Source organism: Chrysochloris asiatica, unplaced genomic scaffold, assembly GCF_000296735.1.
Source record: "Chrysochloris asiatica unplaced genomic scaffold, ChrAsi1.0 scaffold00584, whole genome shotgun sequence".
Classification (NCBI taxonomy): Eukaryota; Metazoa; Chordata; class Mammalia; order Afrosoricida; family Chrysochloridae; genus Chrysochloris; species Chrysochloris asiatica.
This window is the reverse complement of record NW_006409102.1, coordinates 384857-406796: the sequence shown is the minus strand read 5'-3', so window position 1 is coordinate 406796 and position 21940 is coordinate 384857. Positions and strand designations below refer to the sequence as shown.

At 43.1% G+C, this 21940-nt stretch overlaps 1 protein-coding gene and 1 pseudogene across 1 annotated transcript in view; both read right to left on the bottom strand.

The window, feature by feature from the left end:
- The window catches only part of LOC102832740, a 13376-nt pseudogene extending 11404 nt beyond the window's left edge, over positions 1–1972 (bottom strand).
- A 15715-nt stretch (positions 1973–17687) lies between these two features.
- LOC102832361 (zinc finger protein 420-like) overlaps positions 17688–21940 on the bottom strand; it is a 17226-nt gene continuing 12973 nt past the window's right edge. Inside the window, exons 4-5 of the mRNA XM_006877738.1 lie at positions 18231–18792; positions 17688–18062 (exon numbers count right to left, since the gene is read on the bottom strand). Of these exons, the coding sequence (XP_006877800.1) occupies positions 17688–18062; positions 18231–18792 (937 nt within the window). The remainder of the gene's footprint in view (positions 18063–18230; positions 18793–21940) is intronic.

Below are 21940 nucleotides of genomic sequence, written 5' to 3'. Positions count from 1 at the left end.
CACAAATAACACGCATTCCAAGGAGCAATTCGTGGGCTTGAACTGCCGACCTAGTGGCTCAAACCTATCTTGCAGTCCAGTGCTTTATCCTGCAGTGCCACCCCAGGCCTCCTTGTTGTAAAGTGTCGTCGAGTCAGTTCCAACACATAGCAATCCTATGTACAACAGAACAAAACACCTGCACCGTCTTCACAACCGATGCCACGCTTCAGCCCATCGGTGCTGTGATGGTACCAATCTATCTCGTTGGGGTTCTCCCTCTTTTTGGCTGACACTCCAGATTACCAAGCATGATGTCCTTTCTCCAGGGACTGATTCCTCCTGATAATATGTCCAGAGTATGAGAGACAAAGTCTGGTCACCTTGGCTTCTAAGGAACACTCTGGTTGTATTTCCTCCAACACAGATTTGTTTGTTCTTCGGTAGCCCATGGTACCCTTAATGCTCGTCTCCAACACCCGTAACTCCTAAGGCCAGGCAAATGCTATCTCCCAAAGGGCATTCTATGAAGCTCAAACTACAAATGGCCTCTTTCAAAGCAAGCACTTCTGAAATCAAGCCTCATTCAGAAGAGGACCTGAACGTAGGGAAATCACTGCGGATGTCAGATGGATCTTGGCTAACAACAGAGAATAACAGAAAGATGTTTGCTTCTACTTTAGTAACTATGCAAAGGCTTTCAACTGTGTGGATCCTGACAAACCATGGCTAACACTGCAAAGCATGGGTATTCCACAATCCTTAATTTGCAGGCTTAACAAATACTACGAGAAGCTGAATTATATGAAGAACATGACATCAGGACTGGAGGAAGACACATTAACAACCTGCAATATGCAGATGACACAACCTTGCTTGCTACAAGAGTATTTAAAATACTTACAGATAACGATCAATGACTACAACCTTCAGTGTGGATTGCACCTCAATGCACAGAAAACAAAAACCTTCACAACTGGACCAGTCAATAACATTAAGATAAATGGAGAAGATTGAAGTTGGCTAAGACTTCATTCTGCTTGGATCCACAATCAACACTCATGGAAGCAGCAGTCAAGAAACCGACTGATGGATTGCTTGCTTTAAGCCATTCCGCTGCACGAATCTCTCTAGTCGTGTGCAAAGATGCCGCTTTGAGGGCTAACATGCCCTCGGCATTTTCAACCGCTTCACATGCATGGGAAAGCTGGGCAGTGGATAAGGAAGACCGTAGAACTGACGCCTTTAGTTACGGTGTTGGAGGGGAATGGGATTCTGTTGTTAGAAGTACAAGAACAGCACTTGAGAGCCAGGATCGGACTTGGTCCCTGGTTCTTCAGACATGCTCTCAGGGGACCAGTCCCTGGAGACGGGGGTCAGGCTTGGTAAAGTGGACGGTCGGACGAGATGGACTGGCACAGGGGCAGCGGCAATGGCTCAAGCGTAGCACCACTCCCCGTCCTGGGGCCCTGGTGGGCTGGGGGTCACTGACGGACTCAATTGTGAGGGGGTGATGCCACCAGATCGCCGCCGGACACCCCCGAGGGCTGGACCCGCACCCCGCCGCCAAGGGCAACCGACGCGGGGTCCCGCACAGCGCAGATAAGACAGCCGGGCCCAAGGCCGCACTTACCGGCCGAGGGCGGCATTCTCGCCACTGGCCGTCGCCGCGCTCCCTCAGAGCCTGGAGCCGAACCGCGTCTCTCTCCAAGGCCAAGCGGTGATCTTCGTACCGACTCAAAGGCGACTCGCACGCCTCGTGCACCGGCGATCCGAAACCGGAAGTGCTATCCAGCGGAACCCAGCGCTCGCGCCGAGGGGCGGGACTCGGCAGGCGTACAGCCCCGCCCCTTGGAAGTGACGTCTCCGAGACAGGCTGCCGAGTCTGGTGAAGGGTGCGAGAGCCGCTCGGCGGCGGAGTGATGCTGCGGTTTCCCTGGAGGAGGCCTAGTGGGCTGAGCGGGCCGCGCTGGACTTGAGCGGGTCTAAGCATGGCGTTGGGGCTCCCTAAATGCACGTCGGGCCGGCCGGGTACCTTCTGCGGCCTTGAATTAGCAGCAAGACTTTCCGATGGAACTGCGGCTTCTCAAACGGGCCCTGAGCCCTGCTGTTCGCAGTGCTGGCTTGGTTTGGCAAACAGCAGCTGTCTTTTTTCATTTTCATTTTTTAAAAGCGTGATCTAACCAAGGGAAATGCCCTTTTTCAAAATAACTGCTGGGGTGGCCCTTAGCGGGGCCCAAGTGAGTGCAGCCACTTTGAGAACATGAATGGACTGCCTTTTTTTTTCTCTTCAAGGCCTCTTGTTAAGGGCCGTGGAGTTGCTTCCGACTCAGTGACCCTGTGTAGGGTGTTCCGAGGAGCGGCTGCTGGGTTGGAACCGCGGACCTCGGGATTCAACCTGACCTTGAAGTCCAATGCATTATCCTGGGCTCTGTTGTAGACCTCTTGGGTTTATGCTTTTATAGTTAATGGTCACACAGGCTTGAAGCGTGGTCCCCTTTGTGTGTGACCACAGGGACAGCCCACCTTTTTGATATAGTCATCAGGACATCTTATTGGTGTCCTGATGACCAGGAAAATTGGGCCGCATCCCCGTTGAATGCAGGCTTCCTGACAGTAAAGGCTTTCTCTCTATCTGGGAATTTGTGAATTGGACTCCACTGCTCCAGGGAGTCAGACTCAACCCTTGAGCTGACACCAAGAACTCTCTCAAAACGTCTTCATACAAAACTAAGACGAGCAAAGATGATGTAGGTTCTCAGGGGCGGGGGGAGGAGACACGACCAAGTTTTATTAATGGCAAAAAGTGTTTTCAAAACAGTCACATTCTTGACAAAGTACTTTAAGGAACTGCAGAAATACTGAGGTTGGTAAAGGCAAAACTACAAGTTAGAGGAAAGTGTGCCGTTGTGATTATTTCTGAAGGAATTCTGTGACTCTATAAGGTAAGCACTGGACTACTAACCAAAAGGTCAGTGGTTGGAGCCCACCAGCTGCTCTACAGGAGACAGATTCGGCTTTCTACTCTAATCCTCAAGGATTTACAGGCCTAGGAAACCCTATAAGGTCAGTCAGTCTGAATCGACTTGAGGACGCTTACAATAGTCACAAAGGTGGCAGGATCTTGGCTGACTATCGTAGGAGCCTTCACCTCTTTTGCAAGGAGGGTGCTTCAGGTGACAAAAATATGAATTTCTGGACTACTCTAAAATAGATTTCTATGTATGGTGGTGGTGGTGATGTGCTATGGTGTCAGTTCTGATTGAGCAACCCTATATAGGATTTCCAAGCTTAAGTCTTATAGGAGCAGAAAGCCTCATCTTTCTTCCTTGAAACAGTTGGTAGATTCAAACTGCTAACCTTGCAGTTGTTGTTATGTGCCGTGGAGTCAGTTCCGACTCATAAGCGACCCTATACAGGGTTTCCGAGGCTGTAAATCTTTACGGGAGCAGAAAGCCTCATCTTTCTCCCGCGGAACAGCTGGTAGTTGCGGAACAGCTGGTAGTTTCGAACTGGTGACCCTAGGGTTCACAGCCCGATTCGTAACCACTACTCTACCCGAGCTCCTTGTAGCAGCCCCAATTCCACTGTAGTACTTGGGCTCCTTAATTTCTAACTACATTTAATTCGGAGAATCTAAGGGTGAAATAAGTCACTAAAGTCAAACATTTAATATAATGTGCAACAACTCTACGAGCTGAATCATCTCTTTTTAACACTGCCCATTTCTAACCACAAACCTGACATAAGATCACAGAGTAAAACCACATTTCTCTGTAAAAACTCTGTGTGTCTAGGTCAAAGAGGCAATGGGAATTTTTATAAAGGTGCCATCACGCACTGGGCTTTTACAATAAAATACCCTTAGGACTTGGTCTAGGTTTTAGGTAGAAATTAGAGTTGTCACGATCCTTCATTTTTAGAATGTTCCTCCTCAGGGGAAAGCAAACCAAGGCACCGTGGTAGGTTGATACTTTGGACCTCACCTTTCAGTCAGGTGGGTAGTCACTTCTGGGTTGTGGGGAGGATGAGCATATAGGTTCCACCAGTAACACTCAAAAAAGTTCTGCAACCCAAGGAGGAACAACTTGCAGTGATTCTTTTTACCTTTATTTGGTCCTACTTTCCGAATGTACGTAGGTGTAACGGATTCTCAGTCGGTCTGCCTTTGCTAGCCCAGATTCCAATGCCTTGTGACTTAGCTAGACGGCTGCTGCTGTCCCTGCTCTTTGCTGCTCCTCCCTCCCCTTCCCCCAGGTCTGTACACTAGCTAGCCTCTGGATGACCCTTCCAAACTAGGTCAAATCTAATGATTCCACAGCTTAAACTCTACAGTGCCTGCCGATCTCAGAGTACATCTAAGGGCTTTAAAGGGCCTTCTAGGCCATCACCGTATCAGCTCTTACTTAGCTCCAGCAAGTTGGCTTCCTTAGTGCTCCCAAGTCCTAATGGCTTTTTTTCTACCTGAAATTATGTTTCCCAAAGATCTACCTGACTCCCGTCTTATCTCCTTCAGGTGGTTTTCACTGCTCACATTACCTCCTCAGTGAATGTCACCTACTCTTATCACCTACTTCAAAGGGCAATCGTCCATGCTGTACAAACACTCCTCGCCCCTCCTTTCCCTACAGTGTTGTTGCCCAGAGCCCATGCCTGGCACATCCATTGGATGAGTCTCAATCCAATCCATAGTGAAGAAACAAGATGTGAAGGTTCTGTGAACTGACCAAACCAAACGCATGGGTTTGAAGTCAGTTCTCACTCATAGGGAGCCTACAGAACTGCTTTTTAGGACTTCGGAGACTGTGATCTTTTAAGAGAGCAGACAGCCTTATCTTTCTTGTGCAGAATTGCTGGTGGATTCAAACCAGTGACCTTTTGGTTAGCAGCACAACGCCCAATCCACTATGCCATCAGGGCTCCTTTTGTGAACTGAAGGACCCTAGAAATGTTGTGTTGGCAGGCTCCCGTGATTCCCTAAAACAGAAATACAAATTACCTACAGTGGGCGGCTCTATCTGTTCTGAGATGCCAGCATTTGTTTGCTTAGTGGGCCCGCGTTAAGGCCATGTGAATACATCTGTGTGTGGTCATGTTTAGAAGGAGTGTTTGGAGGAAGTGAAACTCAGCCAACAGCTGCACCCTCTTGCAAGTTGGTGATTGTTACACATGCAGCCGTTAAGGGTTAAGGCTATGAATGTTGTTGTTAAGTGCCGCCAAGGCAGTTCCATCTCATGGCAACCCTGTATCGATTTTTCGAGGTGCGGCTGGTGGATTTTAACCACCAACCTTGCAGGTCAAGCGGACCTTGAAGTCCAGGCTTTATCATACAGCCCCACACCACAACTCCAGACTGGGGATCAACGGACACAAAGCAAAACTGAAGAAACCATGCCCCCATTACGAGCAAACATGGTGGGTTCGATGGCTTATTTGTACCTTCTTGTTAAGTGCTGTTGAGTACCTAGACCAAGAAGCAGTTGTATGAACAGAACATGGGAACACTGAATGTTTTAAAATTGGGAAAGGTGTGAGACAAGGTTGTATTCTTTCACCATACTTATTCAGCCTGTATGCTGAGCAAATAATACGAGAAGCTGGGTTCTGTGGAATAAAACGTGGCATCAGGATTGGAGGAAGACTCATTAACAACCTGTGATATGCAGATGATACAACCTTGCTTGCTCAAAGTGAAGAGGACTTGAAACATTTACTGATGAAGATCAAGGAACACAGCACTAGTTATGGATTGCATCTCAATGTCAAGAAAACAAAAATCCTCACCACTGGACCAATAAACAACATTCTCATCAATGGAGAAAAGATTTGAAGTTGTCAAGGACTTCATTCTTCTTGGATCAACTATAAACACTTGCGGAAGCAGCAGTCAAGAGATCAGACGTTGTATTGCATTGGGCAAATCTGCTGCACAGGAACTTTTTAAAGTATTGAAGAGCAGAGATGTCAGCTTGAGGACTAAGGTGCGCCTGACCCAAGCCATGGTGTTTTCAATAGCCTCATATGGATGCGAAAGCTGGACAGTGAATAAGGAAGATTGTAGAAGAATTGATGCCTTTGAGTTGTGGTGTTGGAGGAGAATACTGAAAGTGCCATGGACTGCCAAAAGAACCAATCAATCTGTTTTGGAAGAAGTGCAGCCAGAGTGTTCCTTGGAGGCCAGGATGGCTAAGCCTCGTCTCTCATACTTTGGACATATTGTCCGGAGGGAACAGTCACTGGGGAAGGATGTCATGCTGGGTAAGGTGGAGGGTCAGAGAAAAAGAGGAAGACCCCTAACGAGATGGATTGGCCAGGTGGCATCATTGATGGAGTCAAGTGTGGCAGCGGTAGTGAGGTTGGCCCAGGATCAGACATTGTTTCGTTCTGCTGTGCATGGGGTCGCTATGAGTCGGTTCAAACTCAATGGCACCTGACAACAACAACAACATGAGTCAAAACTGACTCGAAGGCACTGAACAAGTTTGGATAATGGTGAATGAGAGAAATAAAGGCTGGTCCAGCATTTAGATGTGTCTTACTTGTTCCTTTGCCTTGTGAACCATCCATAGCTGACTTACAAAAGGAAATGGCCACACCTTCCATCCCCAATGATATTTTGGTGCAGTCTTATCTGAGGTGTTTTGCAAGGCTGATTTGAGTCAGGAAGTTAGAAATAATACTTGTTGGTTGTTACGTGCCATCGAGTTGGTTTAGACCCACAGCAACCCTATACAGGGTTTCTAAGGAGCGGCTGGTGAGCTTGGAACACTGTCCTTGCTGTTCAAACCAACTTTGCAATCCAGCACATTAACCCACAGCACCACCCCAGGACTCCTTAAGGTCCTGAGTGGACAACAGTATTTCCTCCTGCCTTCCCAACATAGCAGTCTCTTTAGTATGAAGCGATCCCTTACTCTGAAAGACCTGGGGATACCCTGAGTGCTGGGTGCTCTGAAGGGTCACTCCCTGACCGGGTACCACCCATGCCCATAAGGGACAATGTGTGCTGGTGGCCTGGGTCACCTGCATCGTCTCTTCAAGGCTCCTTATTCCTTCAGCTCTCAGGTGTTTGGATGCTATGGAGTCCAAGATTTTCCTATTACTAATGGATAAAGCACCAGACCACAAGGTCAGTTGGAATCATGAGATCAGCAATTCACACTCACTAGTCGCTCCTTGGAAACCCTATATAGGGTCGCTATGAGTTGGAACCAGCCACTTCACCACCACCACCACAACAGATGTTTGCAGTTGTTTATTCTCATTTTGAGTCATACTCCATCAGGAAATGAAGCTTTGCTCCATCTGTATCATTAAGGTTGACTCTTCTTTGAGGAGGCATCGCTTCTTCAGTGGTATTCTGAATGCCTTCCAGTCTGAGAGGTTAATCTGGCACTGTATCAGATAATGTTCTGTTACTCCTCACAAACTCTTCCACGAATAATCCCTCGGAAGGGGACTGCCTACCTTTCTAGTCTGGTAAGTCTCCATGTTTTGCTGAAATTTGTCCTCTAGGAGTGATTCTGCTGGGTTTTGATACACAGGTAACATAGTAGTCAATATCACAGGGACACACAAACACCACAGGAGAACCAAGCAAGCAAAGGACTGGGGACCTTAAAATGATCAGATACCTGAAACTCTTTAAAAACAAGATTAATCATGCTAATCAGAGATATTTCTGGATTTTTTCCCACTGATTTTTATTTGGCTTTACACACTTTTATAATTCCTAATGTTTTCAATTTCAAAACAATGTAATTATGGCAATATTAAATTATACCATCTGCAGATAAAAGTTTGCTTTGCTGGCTTGCTGAAACACTTGACCTAAATATTCCCACAAAAATGACGCCCTACATTGGATTCACAAGAAGGACTATGATATTCTCAATGCAGATACCACAAGATGCGGATACCACTAGATGGACTGACTCCAGGTCTCCAGAATTGTTGTAGAAACTGATGGGTTTTCTAGATTGTGGCTGTTTCTTGTGACACCGAAACGGACTCTAGAGGATGATGAGATTTGTGTGGGAACACTGCTGTTTTCATGTCCTACTTTCTCCTCTTTCCTAAATGGGTATGTTGTTTTCACATGCAAATTTGGACAGAACCTTATTATGCTATTCTTATGTGTTGATATAATCAATTAACCGAGAGGAAAAATAAGTAATAGGATAAAAATGTAACATTGAGACCAAGAAAAGAAACTTTAAAAAGCATTTTAAAAACCTAAGAGACATTTTTCACATATGATATTTTACAGTCAGTACAGTACTTATAGATGCTGAAATCAGTGGCTTGCTTTCTCAGCAGTGTTTCTACTTATCAATATATTAGCACGTAAGCTGAGTTTTTACAAAAGGTAATTGTTGTTAAGGCACTGTTTATGTACAAATAAATGCCGAATGGTACTGCTATTTCTTGGTGAAAAGACTTTAGGGTCTTGGTTTTGTGAGTCGTTTCAGACAGCGGGTCTAATGTTGTTGTTAGCATTTCTGTTCTAACTCCTACTTCGCAGGCCATTGCTCATACGTGTCCTTTTGAACCTTGAGTCTTGAAAAAACTGGGTACTTCAAAACTACTTCTGAGACAGACAATGGTCTACAAAAACTGGTAGGAAAACTTTGTCTTTGGATGTGGTGCATTGTGAAGAATGAGAAACAGACTTCAGGGTTCAGACAGCGAGCTGTATTTAGAATAAATCAATAATTATTTTCATTGGTCTCCAAGATGTTGTTATAAGAAATGTATAATGCGTATGATGAAACTGTCACTCCCCCTGATATAAATAGGTCCAATAGGCTAAATAAAGGAGCTCTGGTAGCGTAGTGGTTACGAATCGAGCTACAAGCTGCAAGGTCAGCAGTTCGAAACTACCAGCTGTTCCACGGGAAAAAGATGAGGTTTTCTGCTCCTGTAAAGATTTACAGCCTCGGAAACCCTGTACAGGATCGCTTTGGGTCGGAACCGACTCCACGGCACATAACAACAAAAACAATAGTCTAAATAAGGTTTTCATAGATGAAAGGAGCTTTTAACAACCAAAAAGTAATGTTCTGTTACTCGACCTGGTATTTTTCCATGTTGTTGTTGTTAGGTGCCATCAAGTCAGTACCGACTCATAGTGACCCTATGCACAGCAGAACAAACCCATGCCAGGTCCTGTACCAACCTCACAATCGTTGCCAAGTTTGAACCCATTGCTGTTGCCACTGTGCCAATCCATCTAGTTGGGGGATCGTCCTCTTTTTCTCCAACACTGTACACTTTACCAAATAGGATATCCTTCTTCAGGGACTGGTATCTCTGACAATATGTTTGACGTATGAGAGATGAAGTCTAGCCATCCTGGTGTCCAAGAAGCAGTCTGGTTGGACTTCGTTCAACACAGATTGGTATGTTCTTTTGACAGTCCAGGGTACTTTTAATATTCTCCTCCAACACCAGAACTCAAATTCATCAATTCTATGGTCTCCCTTATTCACTGTTCAATTTTCCCATGTATATGACGTGATTGAAAATCCCATGGCTTGGGTCAGGAGCACCGTAGTCCTCATACTGCTATCTTTGCTCTTGAACACTTTAAAGAGGCCTTGTGCAGCAGATTTGCCTAATGCAACACGTCGTATAATTTCTTGACTGCTGCTTCCATGAGTGTTTATGTTTCATACAAGCAAAATGAAGTCTTTGACAACTTTAATCTTTTCTCCATTTCTATGGATGTTATTTGTTGGTCCAGTGGTGAGGATTTTTATTTTCATTACACACAGTTGCAATCCATACTGAAGGTTGTGGTCTTTGATCTTCATTAGTAAGGAAGGTCACTATGGGTCAGAACCACCTGCACAACACTTAACAATAATTACATCCTCGAGATCCTATTTTGGTTCGCATGGACTTGTCTTATGATCAGTTGATGATGTGTTCCACAGTCGGCCCCGACCTTGTTTTGGCTGATGATACTGAACTTTTCCATTACCTCTTCACACCGATGTAGTCATTTTTTTGTATAATTCCATCTGATGAGTGGTCAATTTATGTTGTTGAAAAACAGTATTTACAATGGATGAATCATTGATCTTGCAAATTTCTATCATGTGATCTCCAGAAATATTTTTATCATCAAAGGTGTATTTTCTAACTACTGTTTCCAACTTTTTTACTCCAATCACCAGTAATTATCAATACATCTTGATTTCATGTTTGGTCAATTTCAAACAGAAAAACTTGGTAGGATTCTTAATTTCTTCAGTTTAGCTTTGGTGATAAGTCCATAATTTGAATATTTGTTCTTCCTTGTAGGTGTATAGATAGTATCCTGTCACAGACAGCATTGCATTGCAAGCTAGATCTTGAAATGTTCTTTTTAACTATGAATTGGCCGCCGTTCTCCTTCAATCTGTCATCCCTGGCATACCTTGCCAGGAATACTCAATAGAGCTTCCTTATCTAGATACATGGTTTCGGGAGTTTCATTTCAATCACGAAACCACCATGTGGAATAGACTGTCTTTCTAAAGGAGGGTTGATTCCAAAAAGACCGCAAAAGAAATCTTCCAAATACAATTAAACCACCTCAAAGAGAACTAACTGATGTACTTGGGGATGAGATACTGATGAAACTGAGGATTAACACTTGACTTAGAAGTTTAGAATTCTCCATGTAGGAAACCAGAAAGGCCAAGAGCCGGCTCTCCACAACTCATCACTACAAAGTCCAGGCAGGAATTCCCCTAGCTGTTCAGCTCTCGTCTATGCCACACATTCCATCAGAGAGAGAAAGGGCTCCCTGTACACGTGGAGGACTCTCTGGTCTAATACATTCAAAATGCATGACTGTACCTGGTGGCTACACAGTTTGTGATACTATATGGGGTATCCACCCGTACATTATTAGATCTTGATACACATTAAAGACAAATGTACAGTATATCTCAGGGACATCAGTCTTTCTTTCACAACAGAAGACAACAAGTTCAGGCTGAAGCTAGAGAAATTGAAATATTTCCAAGAGAACCAAAAATACAACCTGGAATATATTCCACCTGAATTTAGAGACCATTTTAAGAACAGATTTGATTATTGAACACAAATTATCAAAGACTAGAGGAATTGTGGGAAGAACACCACACATGAAGAAAACAAAGTCATTAAAAAGACAGAAAAGAAAAAACAAAACAAAACTGATAACAGAAGAGACTCTAAAATTGGCTATTTAACATAGACTAGCTAAAGTGAATGGAAGAAATGCTGAAGATACCATTTCAAGGGGCAGTTTGAGAAAACAGTATTACAATGAAATGTGCAAACACCTTGTCTTGGGCTGTGTTCTCTAGAGACGAAAAACTAGTGAAGCTTATATATAAACATACAATTGTTGCTGTGAGATGCTGTTGTCATAGTTCCAACTCATACTGACACTATGTACAACCGAAGGAAACACTGGCTGGTTGTAAATCCTCACAATTGTTATCTTTTGAGTCCATTGTTGTTGCAATTGTGTCAACCCTTCTCATTGGGGATTTTCATCTTTTCACTGACTCACCACTTAACTAACCATGATTATTTATCTGCAGGGAAAGGTCCCTCCAGATAAGAAGTCCAAAATAGGAGAGAAAAAGTTTTGCTATCCTGGCTTCTAAGGACTTTCTTCCAACAGATTTGTTTGTTGTTTTTAACATTCTTCTCCACTACCATAACTCAAATCATCAACTCATCTAGGGGCTGCCTTATTCATTTTTCAACTTTCTTATGCCAACGAAGCAACGGAAAATCCTACGGATTAGGGAAGGCACACTGTAGTCCTCTAACAGTTATCCTGCTTGTTCTTGAACACTTTAAAGAGCTCTTCTGCAGAAGATTGGCCTAATGCAATACTGTTGAGTGGAGCTTCCATGACTGGTGATTGTAAAGCCAAGCAAAAGGCAGTCTTCCACCACTTCACCCGTGTCCTCATTTGTCCTGTTGCTATTTATGGGTCCAGTTGTGAAGCTTTTTATGTTCACACTGAGGTGCAACCCATACTGAAGACTGCAATCTTTGATTTTTATCAATAAGCATTGCAGATCCTCTCCACTTCCAGCAAGCACAGCTGTACCATCTGCATATTGCAGGTTGTTGAGTCTTCCTCCAATCCTAATGCCATGTTCTTCTCCATCGAATCCAGCTTCTAGGATTATTTCTTTAGTATACAGATTGAATTAGTATGGTGAAAAGATACACCTTTCCTGATTTTAAACCATTCAGTATGCCCTTGCTCTATATACAGGTTCCTCATGAGCACAATGAAGTGTTCTGGAATCCCCATTTTCCACAATGCTATCCACAGTTTGTCATGATCCACACAGTCGAATGCCTCTGCCTAGTCAATAAAGCAGAAGTAAACATCTTTCCTGTAGTTTCTATTTTCAGCTAAGATCCGTTTGACATCAGGATTGCTATTCCTAGTTCCATGTCCTTTTGAATCTGACAATTCCCTGTCAATTAAACTGTTGCAACCCATTATCTTCAGCAAGATTTAAATTGCATGTGATATTAATATTCAGTGAGTCCACATTCTATCGGGTCACTTCTCTTTGAAATGGGCACAAATATGGATCTCTTCCAACTGGTTGACCAGATAGCTGTCTTCCAAATCTCCTGGCATAAATGAGCAAGGGCCTCTAGTGCTGTGTCTGTTTGTTGAAAGATTTCCATTGGTTTCCGCCAATTCCTGGAGCCTTGGTTTCTGCCAATGCCTTCAGTGCAGCTTGGACTTCTTCCCTTAGCACCACTGGTTCTTCACTGCATTGCTACTTCTTGAAATGGGTGAACATCGGCCCTTTCTTTTTGGTGCAGTGATTCTGTGTATTCATTCCATCTTACATTGATGCTTTCTGCATCATTATTTTGCCATTGTTGTTGCTGTTAAGTGCTGTTGATTGAGTTCTAACTCATAATGACACTATATAGTTTCAACGAGTGGCTGGTAGTTTTGAACCACTGACCTTGTGAGAAGCAGTCCAATGCTAATCATACAATATGGCACAACAAGAACTAATTTTGTCAATAGAATCTTTCAACATTGTAAACTTTGAAAGATCCAAAAGAAGAGGCTTGACTTTTTTCTTCAATTCTTTCTTCTTGAAAAATAATGCTTAGCGTGTTCTTCCTTTTTAGTTTTCTAACTTTAGGTGTTTATACATTTTATTATAATACTTGGTCTTCTTGATCTTCCCTTTAAATTTTTTTGTTTCGCTTTTTGGCTTCCTCATTTCTTCCATTCGCTTTAGCTTCTCTACACTGGAGACAAGTTTCAGAGTCTCTTCTGACATTCGTATTGGTCTTTTGTTTCCTATCTTTTAGTATCGTCCAGTATAATGTTCTTGGTGTCACCCACGCTTCTGGTCTACAGTTATTAGTGTCTAATGCATCAGATCTTTCTTGAGATGGTTTTTCTAAATTCCAGTGGGATGTGGGATGACTAAAGGCCATATTTTGGATCCCATGGACTTGTTTTAATTTTCTTCAGCTTCAGCCTGAAATTGCATACAGGCAGGCAATGGATAGTGTTTTCCACAGTCTGTCCCTGACCTGATTTAGCTGATGACATTGAGCTACTTCATCTCTTCTCACAGAATCCATTTGATCCCTGTGTATTCCATCGGATGAGATCCATGTGTATGTTATTGAAAAAAAAAAAAAAAGGCATTTTCAAAGACATCATTGGTCTTGCAAAATTCTACTCTGCACTCTCCAGTATCATTTCTATCACTAGGGTTATATTTTCCAACAACCAATCCTTCCAAACATTCGCAACCCAATCACCAGTAATTATCAGTGCATCTCGGCTTATTCAGAGTGAAGAAGTTGGTTGTCATTATTAAGTGCTGTCGAGTTGGCGCCGACTTGTAGTGAACCCCCTATATGAGGTTTCCGAGGAGTGGCTGGTGGGCTTGAACCTTGCGGTTAGCAATCCAGTGCTTACCCTACAGCATCACACCAGGACTCCAAATAAGTTGGTAGAATTGTTTGACTACGTCATCACTGGCTTAAGTAGTTGGTACGTAAATTTGAATAACAGAGGTACTAACTTGTCCTCCTTGTGTTGTTATTAAGTGACAGTGAGTCAGTTCCGAATCACAGTGACCCTGTATAGGATTGCTGAGGAGCAGCTGGTGGGTTTGAACTGCCAATCTTATGGTTCACAGTCCAGTGCTGATCCTACCGCACCACACCCTATCACAGACAGCACTGTAGTCAAAGACAAATCTTGAAATGTTCTTTTTAATGATGAATGTGACCCCATTCTATTTGAATCTGTTGTTCCAGCATAATAAACCATGTGACTGTGATTCCAAATGGCCAACAGTTCAGCTCACTAATGCCTAGGACATCAATCTTTCTGTGCTCTGTTTCATTTTTGATAACTTCTAATTTTCCTAGAAATTATAGTTCATATATTTTATGTTCTAATTATTAATGTATATTTTGAGTTGTCTCCCTTCAGCAAATGAAGGTCCCTAAAGCTTTGCTCCAGTCACATCATTATGTTCTACTTTACTTTGAGAAAGCAGCTCTTCCCCAGTCGAATTTTGGGTGCCTTCCAACCTGAGGAACTCATCTTCCTGTACTATATCACACTGGAATGCTCTGCTATTCCAGTGGCTAAACATTCAGAAGTAGTATGCCTCTTCTTTATTCTAGTTTGTCTGAGTCTGGAAGCTCCACTGAACCCTGTTCACCATGGATGAACCTGATAGTATTTAAAACACCAGTGGCATAGCTTCCAGCACCCTAACAACATGCATGCCACCATAGGAAGACAGACTAGTGGTGGCTTTAGCAGTTAAGATGGAGTAATTCCCCATGATGAGACCTAATGTCTTCACTCCCATGATGAGATCTGACATGAGCAGCCAATCAATTGAGAGGAAGTTTTCTCAAGAGCGGGCCCAGCTTCCAATACACTGGATACTCCAGCAAAGCCTGCTTGCGTTTTGCTAACTCTAGATCCGGCACCTGACCTCTGGTTTCTGGACTTGAGTCAGCAGCCTGCAGTACTGCTTTCACATCCTGGGAGTCATCAGGTGCCTGACATTTTACCGGACGACCTTGGGTTCATTTGCCGACAGCCACAAGCTCGTGGTCTAACTTGCCAGTCTTAGCTTCATTCGCTCCTGCATCTAAATGAATCAGAAGAAGCCTCCAGCCTGACATCTGACCCACAGACCCGGAACTTGTGGTACTCTACAACTGTGTGAGCCACTTCCTTTGAAAGAAGCCTCTCTTCTCTCTCTCTCTTGCTCTATATGTGTTGTGTGTGAGTGTGTGTCTACATACACACACGCACTCATACACATTAAATGCACAATCAACACTCGTAACCAACAATAATCTCGAGACATAATACCATGGGTTGTTAAGTGCCGTCAAGTTGATTCCGACCCACAGCAACCCTGCACAGGGTTTCCAAGGAGGAGCTGGTGAGCTTGAACCGCCGACTTAGCAGTTCAAATGACTTTGCAGTGTGGCACATTAACCCACAGTGACACTTCAAAACCCTTTGTTGTTGTTGTCAAGTGCTGTCGAGTTGATTCCGACCCATAGCAACCCTGTATAGGGTTTCCGAGGAGGAGCTGGTGAGCTTGAACCGCCGAACTAGCAGTTCAAATGACTTTGCAGTCTGGCACATTAACCCACAGCATCACATCAGGACCACATAGTACAGACATATTAAGAATATGCTAAGATCATTACGTTTCTAAACATATGACTAGTGCTAAAAATATGAATTTTCTAGTTAAATCATTGGGCTTGATGTTAGATATAAAGGTGGCAATTAAAATAAATAAAATTAAGACATAATACCATGGTTTTTGTGGGCAAATTTTTAAGAGGATATATTAATGTTTAAGTTTTTAACCCCAAAGAGAATCAGACACTTCCCTTCATGAAATAATAATACACTTCATGAAGTTTATCATCTATCAAAATATATTAGCACTTTTATAAAGGAAAAATATTTTATGACTTTCTATGAAGTTTCAAATTGTCAAGAGTTTATCATAGGTCATCAAGAAATAATTCCAAAGATCTTACAAGCAAAAATTTTCATGTCTTTTGCTTATTTGGTTTGATTTTAAAGCTATGTGGCTTGGTTTGACTCATGAGTCTAATCTTGACTTTAAGGCACATTACACAAATCATAAAATTAACTCTTCAACCAAGTAATCCAAGAAAAATTTATTAACAGTAAGAAATCTAATATTTTATTTTCTGTGTAACAAAAAAGCTCCTAAAATTAAACATTAACCTTTATTCAGCCAGATAACATTTTGACTATTTTAAATAAATTCCCATTTCACAACCCTTTTAAACAGTTTGTTTTGATGTATATTTTTATAACACAGCCCTTTCAGTGGTAAAAAAAAAAAAAAAAAAAGCACATTTATTAGCAGACCTGGATATACAGAGAGATGTAACTATATCCTTTTCCTGTCTATCATACAAAAATTATAGAAGACAGACTATTTCAACAAGATCACAATGAAACACACACAGTGCAATCTGTAAGAGCCACAGCATGGTGGTCTGGCTTGGTTTTCTGGGTTTCCAGTATTCTCTCTCTTTAATAGAGTACTGTGGTGCAGTGAATTATTTAATACGACTATTTTAGCCACAGTCTAAAAAAATCAAAAGACTTTTTCATGATGGGTTTGGATAAGAGAAGGTGGGAGAAGATGCTGACTGGATTATATGATTCAGTTGTGAGTAATTGGTTATGGGCTACCTGTGATCATAAAATCTTAGAACTCAATTATAATAGATACTTTATGGAGAACTGTTGCGTGGGACAATGCAGATCTGGGGTTTTGTTTGGTTGGCTTGACCTTATATATAGCAGATGCATGTTTAAAGGGTGAAGAGAGCGTGCAATTAATTGGTTGGTCCAGCATAATTATTCACATAAATGGGCCAATTCCTTACCTCTAAGAAGCCTCTTTCCACTGTGAATTTTTATAGGACTAATGGAGTCCTCTGGTAGCGTAGTGGTTACAAATCGGGCTGCGAACCTTAAGGCCAGCAGTTTGAAACCACCAGCCGCTCTGCGGGAGAAAGATAAGGTGTTCTGCTCCCGTAAAGATTTACAGCCTCGGAAACCCTGTACAGGGTCACTATGGGTCAGAACCGACTCGACGGCACTTGACAACAACAACAATGGAGTCCTGGTGTGGCGCTGTGGGTTAAGGTGCTATACTGCAAGGTCGACAGTTCACTGTTCCTGGGAAATCCCACACAGGGTGGCTATGAGTTGGAACCGATCCAATGGCACTTAACAACAACAACAAGATTGAAGGATTCACAAAAGAATTTCCAATGACCTGTATATCTACATTGTTTCTCTCCAGGGTGAGTTCTCAGAGTCCTGGTGTAGCACTTTAGGGTAAGCACTGGACTGGTAACCACAAGATTGATGGTTCAAACCCACCAGTCACTTCTTGGAAACCCTATCCAGGGTCGTTATGAGTTGGAATTGAATCGTTGGCACTATCAAGACAACAACAGTTTGACTCCATACAGATTCTGTGAGAGATGAGGACTAACTATGCTCTCTCATATGTCTCACATTCATAAAGGCTCTTGCACCCTACAAGGTCATGTTTATGTTCACAAGGCCTAGACACTTACAGGCTCTCCCACATTCCTACTGCAGGTCTCTCTCAACTGTGAGTTCTTATATGTGCAGTGAGGTGTGAGGATTGACGAAAGGCTTTACCACATTCCTTGCATTCATAAGATCGCTCTTCAACATGAATTTTCACATGTCTAGTGAGATTTGAGGACTGATGGAAGGCTTTGCCACATTCCTTACATTCATAAGGCCTCTCTCCGCTGTGAGTTCTTTTATGTTCCGTAAGATGTGAGGATTGAGTAAAGGCTTTACCACATTCCTTACATTCATAAGGCCTCTCTCCACTGTGAGTTCTCATATGTATAAGGAGGTATGAGGAATGACGAAAGGCTTTCCCACATTCCTTACATTCGTAAGACCTCTCTTCACTGTGAGTTCTCATATGACTAGTGAGATGTGAAGAATGACAAAAGGGTTTCCCACATTCCTTACATACATGAGGCCTCTCTGCACTGTGGATTTTTATATGTACAGCAAGGTGTGAGGAATGACGAAAGGCTTTCCCACATTCCTTACACTCGTAAGCCCTCTCTACACTGTGAGTTATCATATGTCTGGTGAGGTCTGAGGACTGACTGAAGGCTTTCCCACATTCCTTACATTCGTAAGGCCTCTCTCCACTGTGAGTTCTCATATGCATTATGAGGTGAGAGGAATGACGAAAGGCTTTCCCACACTCCTTACATTCATAAGGCCTCTCTGCACTGTGAGTTCTTAAATGTGAAGTGAGGTGTGATGACCAACTAAAGGTTTTGCCACATTCCTTACAGTCATAAGGTCTTTCTCCACTGTGAATTCTCATGTGTATAATGAGGTGTGAGGAATTCCGAAAGGCTTTACCACACTCCTTACATTTATAAGATCTCTCTTCACTGTGAGTTCTTATATGATTAGTGAGGTGTGAGGAATGACGGAAGGCTTTCCCACATTCCTTACATGCATAAGGTCTCTCTCCACTGTGGATTCTCATATGTGGAGTGAGTTGTGAGGAATGACGAAAGGCTTTCCCACAGTCCTTACATTCATAAGGCCTGTCTCCACTGTGACTTCTCAAATGAGACATAAGTTGTGATGGCCAAGTAAAGGCTTTCCCACATTCCTTACATGCATAGGGTTTCTCTTCCAGAAGAGTTCTCACAGGAGTGCAGGTATAAGAGGACCAACTGCAGGCTTCTCCACATTCCTTATGCTGGTCGGCCCTGCATCCAGAGTTCGATCTGATCTTAAGTGATGATTGATCTATCAAGGATTTTTTACTCTTAAGACATTTTGAAGGACATGCTTCCATAGGTATTCTTTTGAGCACGGGAAGTTTTGGGATCTGGTTGAAGGTCTGTTCACACTCATTGTCTTCATGAACTTCACAGAGATTTGCTAGCATATGTCTTCTGTTAAAAGTGGGCAGCATGCTGTTGGACAAAAATCTGTCACCATTTCATCATTACCATGCACAAAAGACCTGTCTCACAGATTAAATCATTGCGCAGAGACGCTACCATTATTTTTGGTGTGTTTCTAAAATATAAGGCTTTCTGATAATTGTATGTAAGTGAACATGTTTCAAATAATCACTATCTGACTCAAATTTATGAAACTACCGTACTGTAAAAGCTCTTTGAATTCATATTAGAGTTGATTTTATACAGATATAAGACACGTGAAAGAAATAAAAAGTTTGCACTCATCTACACCCGAAACACTGGTGGTATGAAGCGACCAAGTGGTACAGCCATGAGCTGGACACACACATACACACACACACACACACACACACACACCTTGTTGTTGTTAAGTGCCATCGAGTTGTTTCCAACCCACAGCGACCCTGTACAGAGTTTCCAAGGAGCTGCTGGTGAGCTTGAACCACCAACCTTGTGGTTCAGATGACTTTTCAGTCTACCGCAAAAGTTCACTGTGCCACACAAGGATTCATATACACATAAAGGAGCTCTGATAGCGTAGTGGTTACGAATCGGGCTGCTAACCTCAGGGTCAGCAGTTCGAAACTACCAGCTGTTCCACGGGAGAAAGATGAGTCTTTCTGTACCTGTAAAGATTTACAACCTTGGAAAACCTGTACAGGGTCGCTATGAGTTGGAACAGACTCCAGGGCACATAACAACAATAACAACATATACACATAGGTACACAGGTACATATATAGGTTTAACCTGCTATCAAAATGTAGATTATGCCTACGAAACCTTTTGTAAGCAAAAATGGTATAAATCGAATATTCTAGATTGAACTGTTCCCCCCAAACATGTACGTACACTGTGCCAAGCCATGGTTCTCAGTATTACAGAAATCTTCTCAAGTTTGAGATCTGATGTAATTACTCTGTGTGTTAGGACACCTCATCTCTATGATGTTAATGAGGCAGAATGGAGGCAGTTATATTAATGAGGCAAGCTGGAATCTACAGGGTCCGGTAGTATCTTGAGTCAATTGCCCTTGAGATTTAAAAGGGGTTAAACAAAGAGCAGAGATCAGAGAAACCTACTAGTACCAAGAAAGAAGAACCAGGACAGAGCGCACCCTTTAGATGCAGGATCCATGCACTACCAACCTCCTGGACTCAATACATACTGATGCCAAGACACAGGGCAGAGCTCCAAGCCACACCAAGCCCAGAGATGCAGAAAGGGTGCAAAGCAGGTCTTTCTCCTAAACTGGGATCCAACAGAGAGAGAAAGCTAGCGCCCTAAATTCTAATAATCCAGCCTCCTAAACTGAGATGGAGGAGTCTTTGTGTGGCGTTGTATGATAAGCACTGGATTACAAGATTGCTTTGAACCACAAGGTTGGTGGCTCAAACTCACCTACTGGTCATCAGAAACCACATACAGTACAAATCAAAACTGACTCAACTGCACTTCACAACATCAACAAGCTGACAGAATAGACTTATGTTCACTAAAGACTTACACTTCCATTTCTGTTACAGCAGCACTTGATAATGAAGACAATAAAGTAACAATTAACACTAATTCATAAGAAAAACTGTTGGAGTGTCCCAAGAACCAAAACTTAGCCTACCAAAGAACACCACAAAACCCCCTATCGGAACATTAACATATATAGTAAAAGCAGGAATAACATAATGACTCGCCAGTGCAGTTAATAATCTAATAAAGAATCTAACTACAGTGTAGTTCCCAGGCCCTGACTGACAACATCACTCTCCTTGTTCAAATACTGCTGCCTCTTTAATGACTCGCTACAAAACAGACGCTGAGCACGAACTCTAATTTCCACCTGGTCTGTAAAAAGGGAAACTCCTCTGTGGATTTCTTTCAGTAACTGAAAACGGATACTCATGTAATTCATTCATCAACGCCCACTGGAATAAAGTGAACTTTAGTTCCAAAAAGCCGAGCTAGACTACAGTGGGTGTGTAGAGGTTAAGCACCCTAACCCCTAACCAACGGCTGGCAGTCTGAACCCCCTAAGTGACTCCACAGAAGCTGTGGCTTGGAAGCTGTGGGGCAGCTCTAGTCTGTCCTATATAATTCCAATTCAGATGCATTAATTACCCGAAGCCCTGGTGGTACCGTAGGGTAACCTCGGACTGCGAACTGAAATGCGGGTGGTTCAATACTCCCAGCTGCTCCTGCGGGGAAAGAGGAGGTTTTCTGCTCCCATAAAGATTCACAGCCTCAGAAACCCCATACAGGGTCGCTGTAAGCAAGAACTGACTCACCCACCAGCACCAGAAGGAGGAGGAGGAGGAGGAGGACAGCGAGAATGCTCCACAGAAGGGAGGATGGTGAGATCTCATCTAATGTACACTGGACATGTTCCCAGGAGATCCCAGGACGTGGAGAAGGGCCTCATATTTGGTAAAATAGAGGGTCAGTGAACAAGGCAGACCGTCAGTGAGATGGACGGACCCAGTGATCACAACAATGGGTTCAGACAACAGCAACTAAGAGTGGTCCAGGGGCAAGCAGGGTCCTTCTGTCAGACACAGGCTAGCTGTGAGCTGGAACTGACTTGATGACAACTAACAACCCAGATTGCAGCTGTTGTTACTGTTGAGATGTTAGAGCTCGCAGGAGCCCATGTGACCGAGCAGAACCGCCCCACAGACTTTTGGTGGCTACAGTTATTATGAGAGCAGATTGTAAAAAATTTCCCCAGAGCCATTAAGTAGATTTGAATTGCCAGTTATTTAGTTAGCAGCCAAGAGTTTAACCACTTTTGTCACCTAGGCGCCATATATATATAAATATGTTGTTGTTGTTGTTAAGTGCCATTGAGTCGGTTCCAACCCATAGC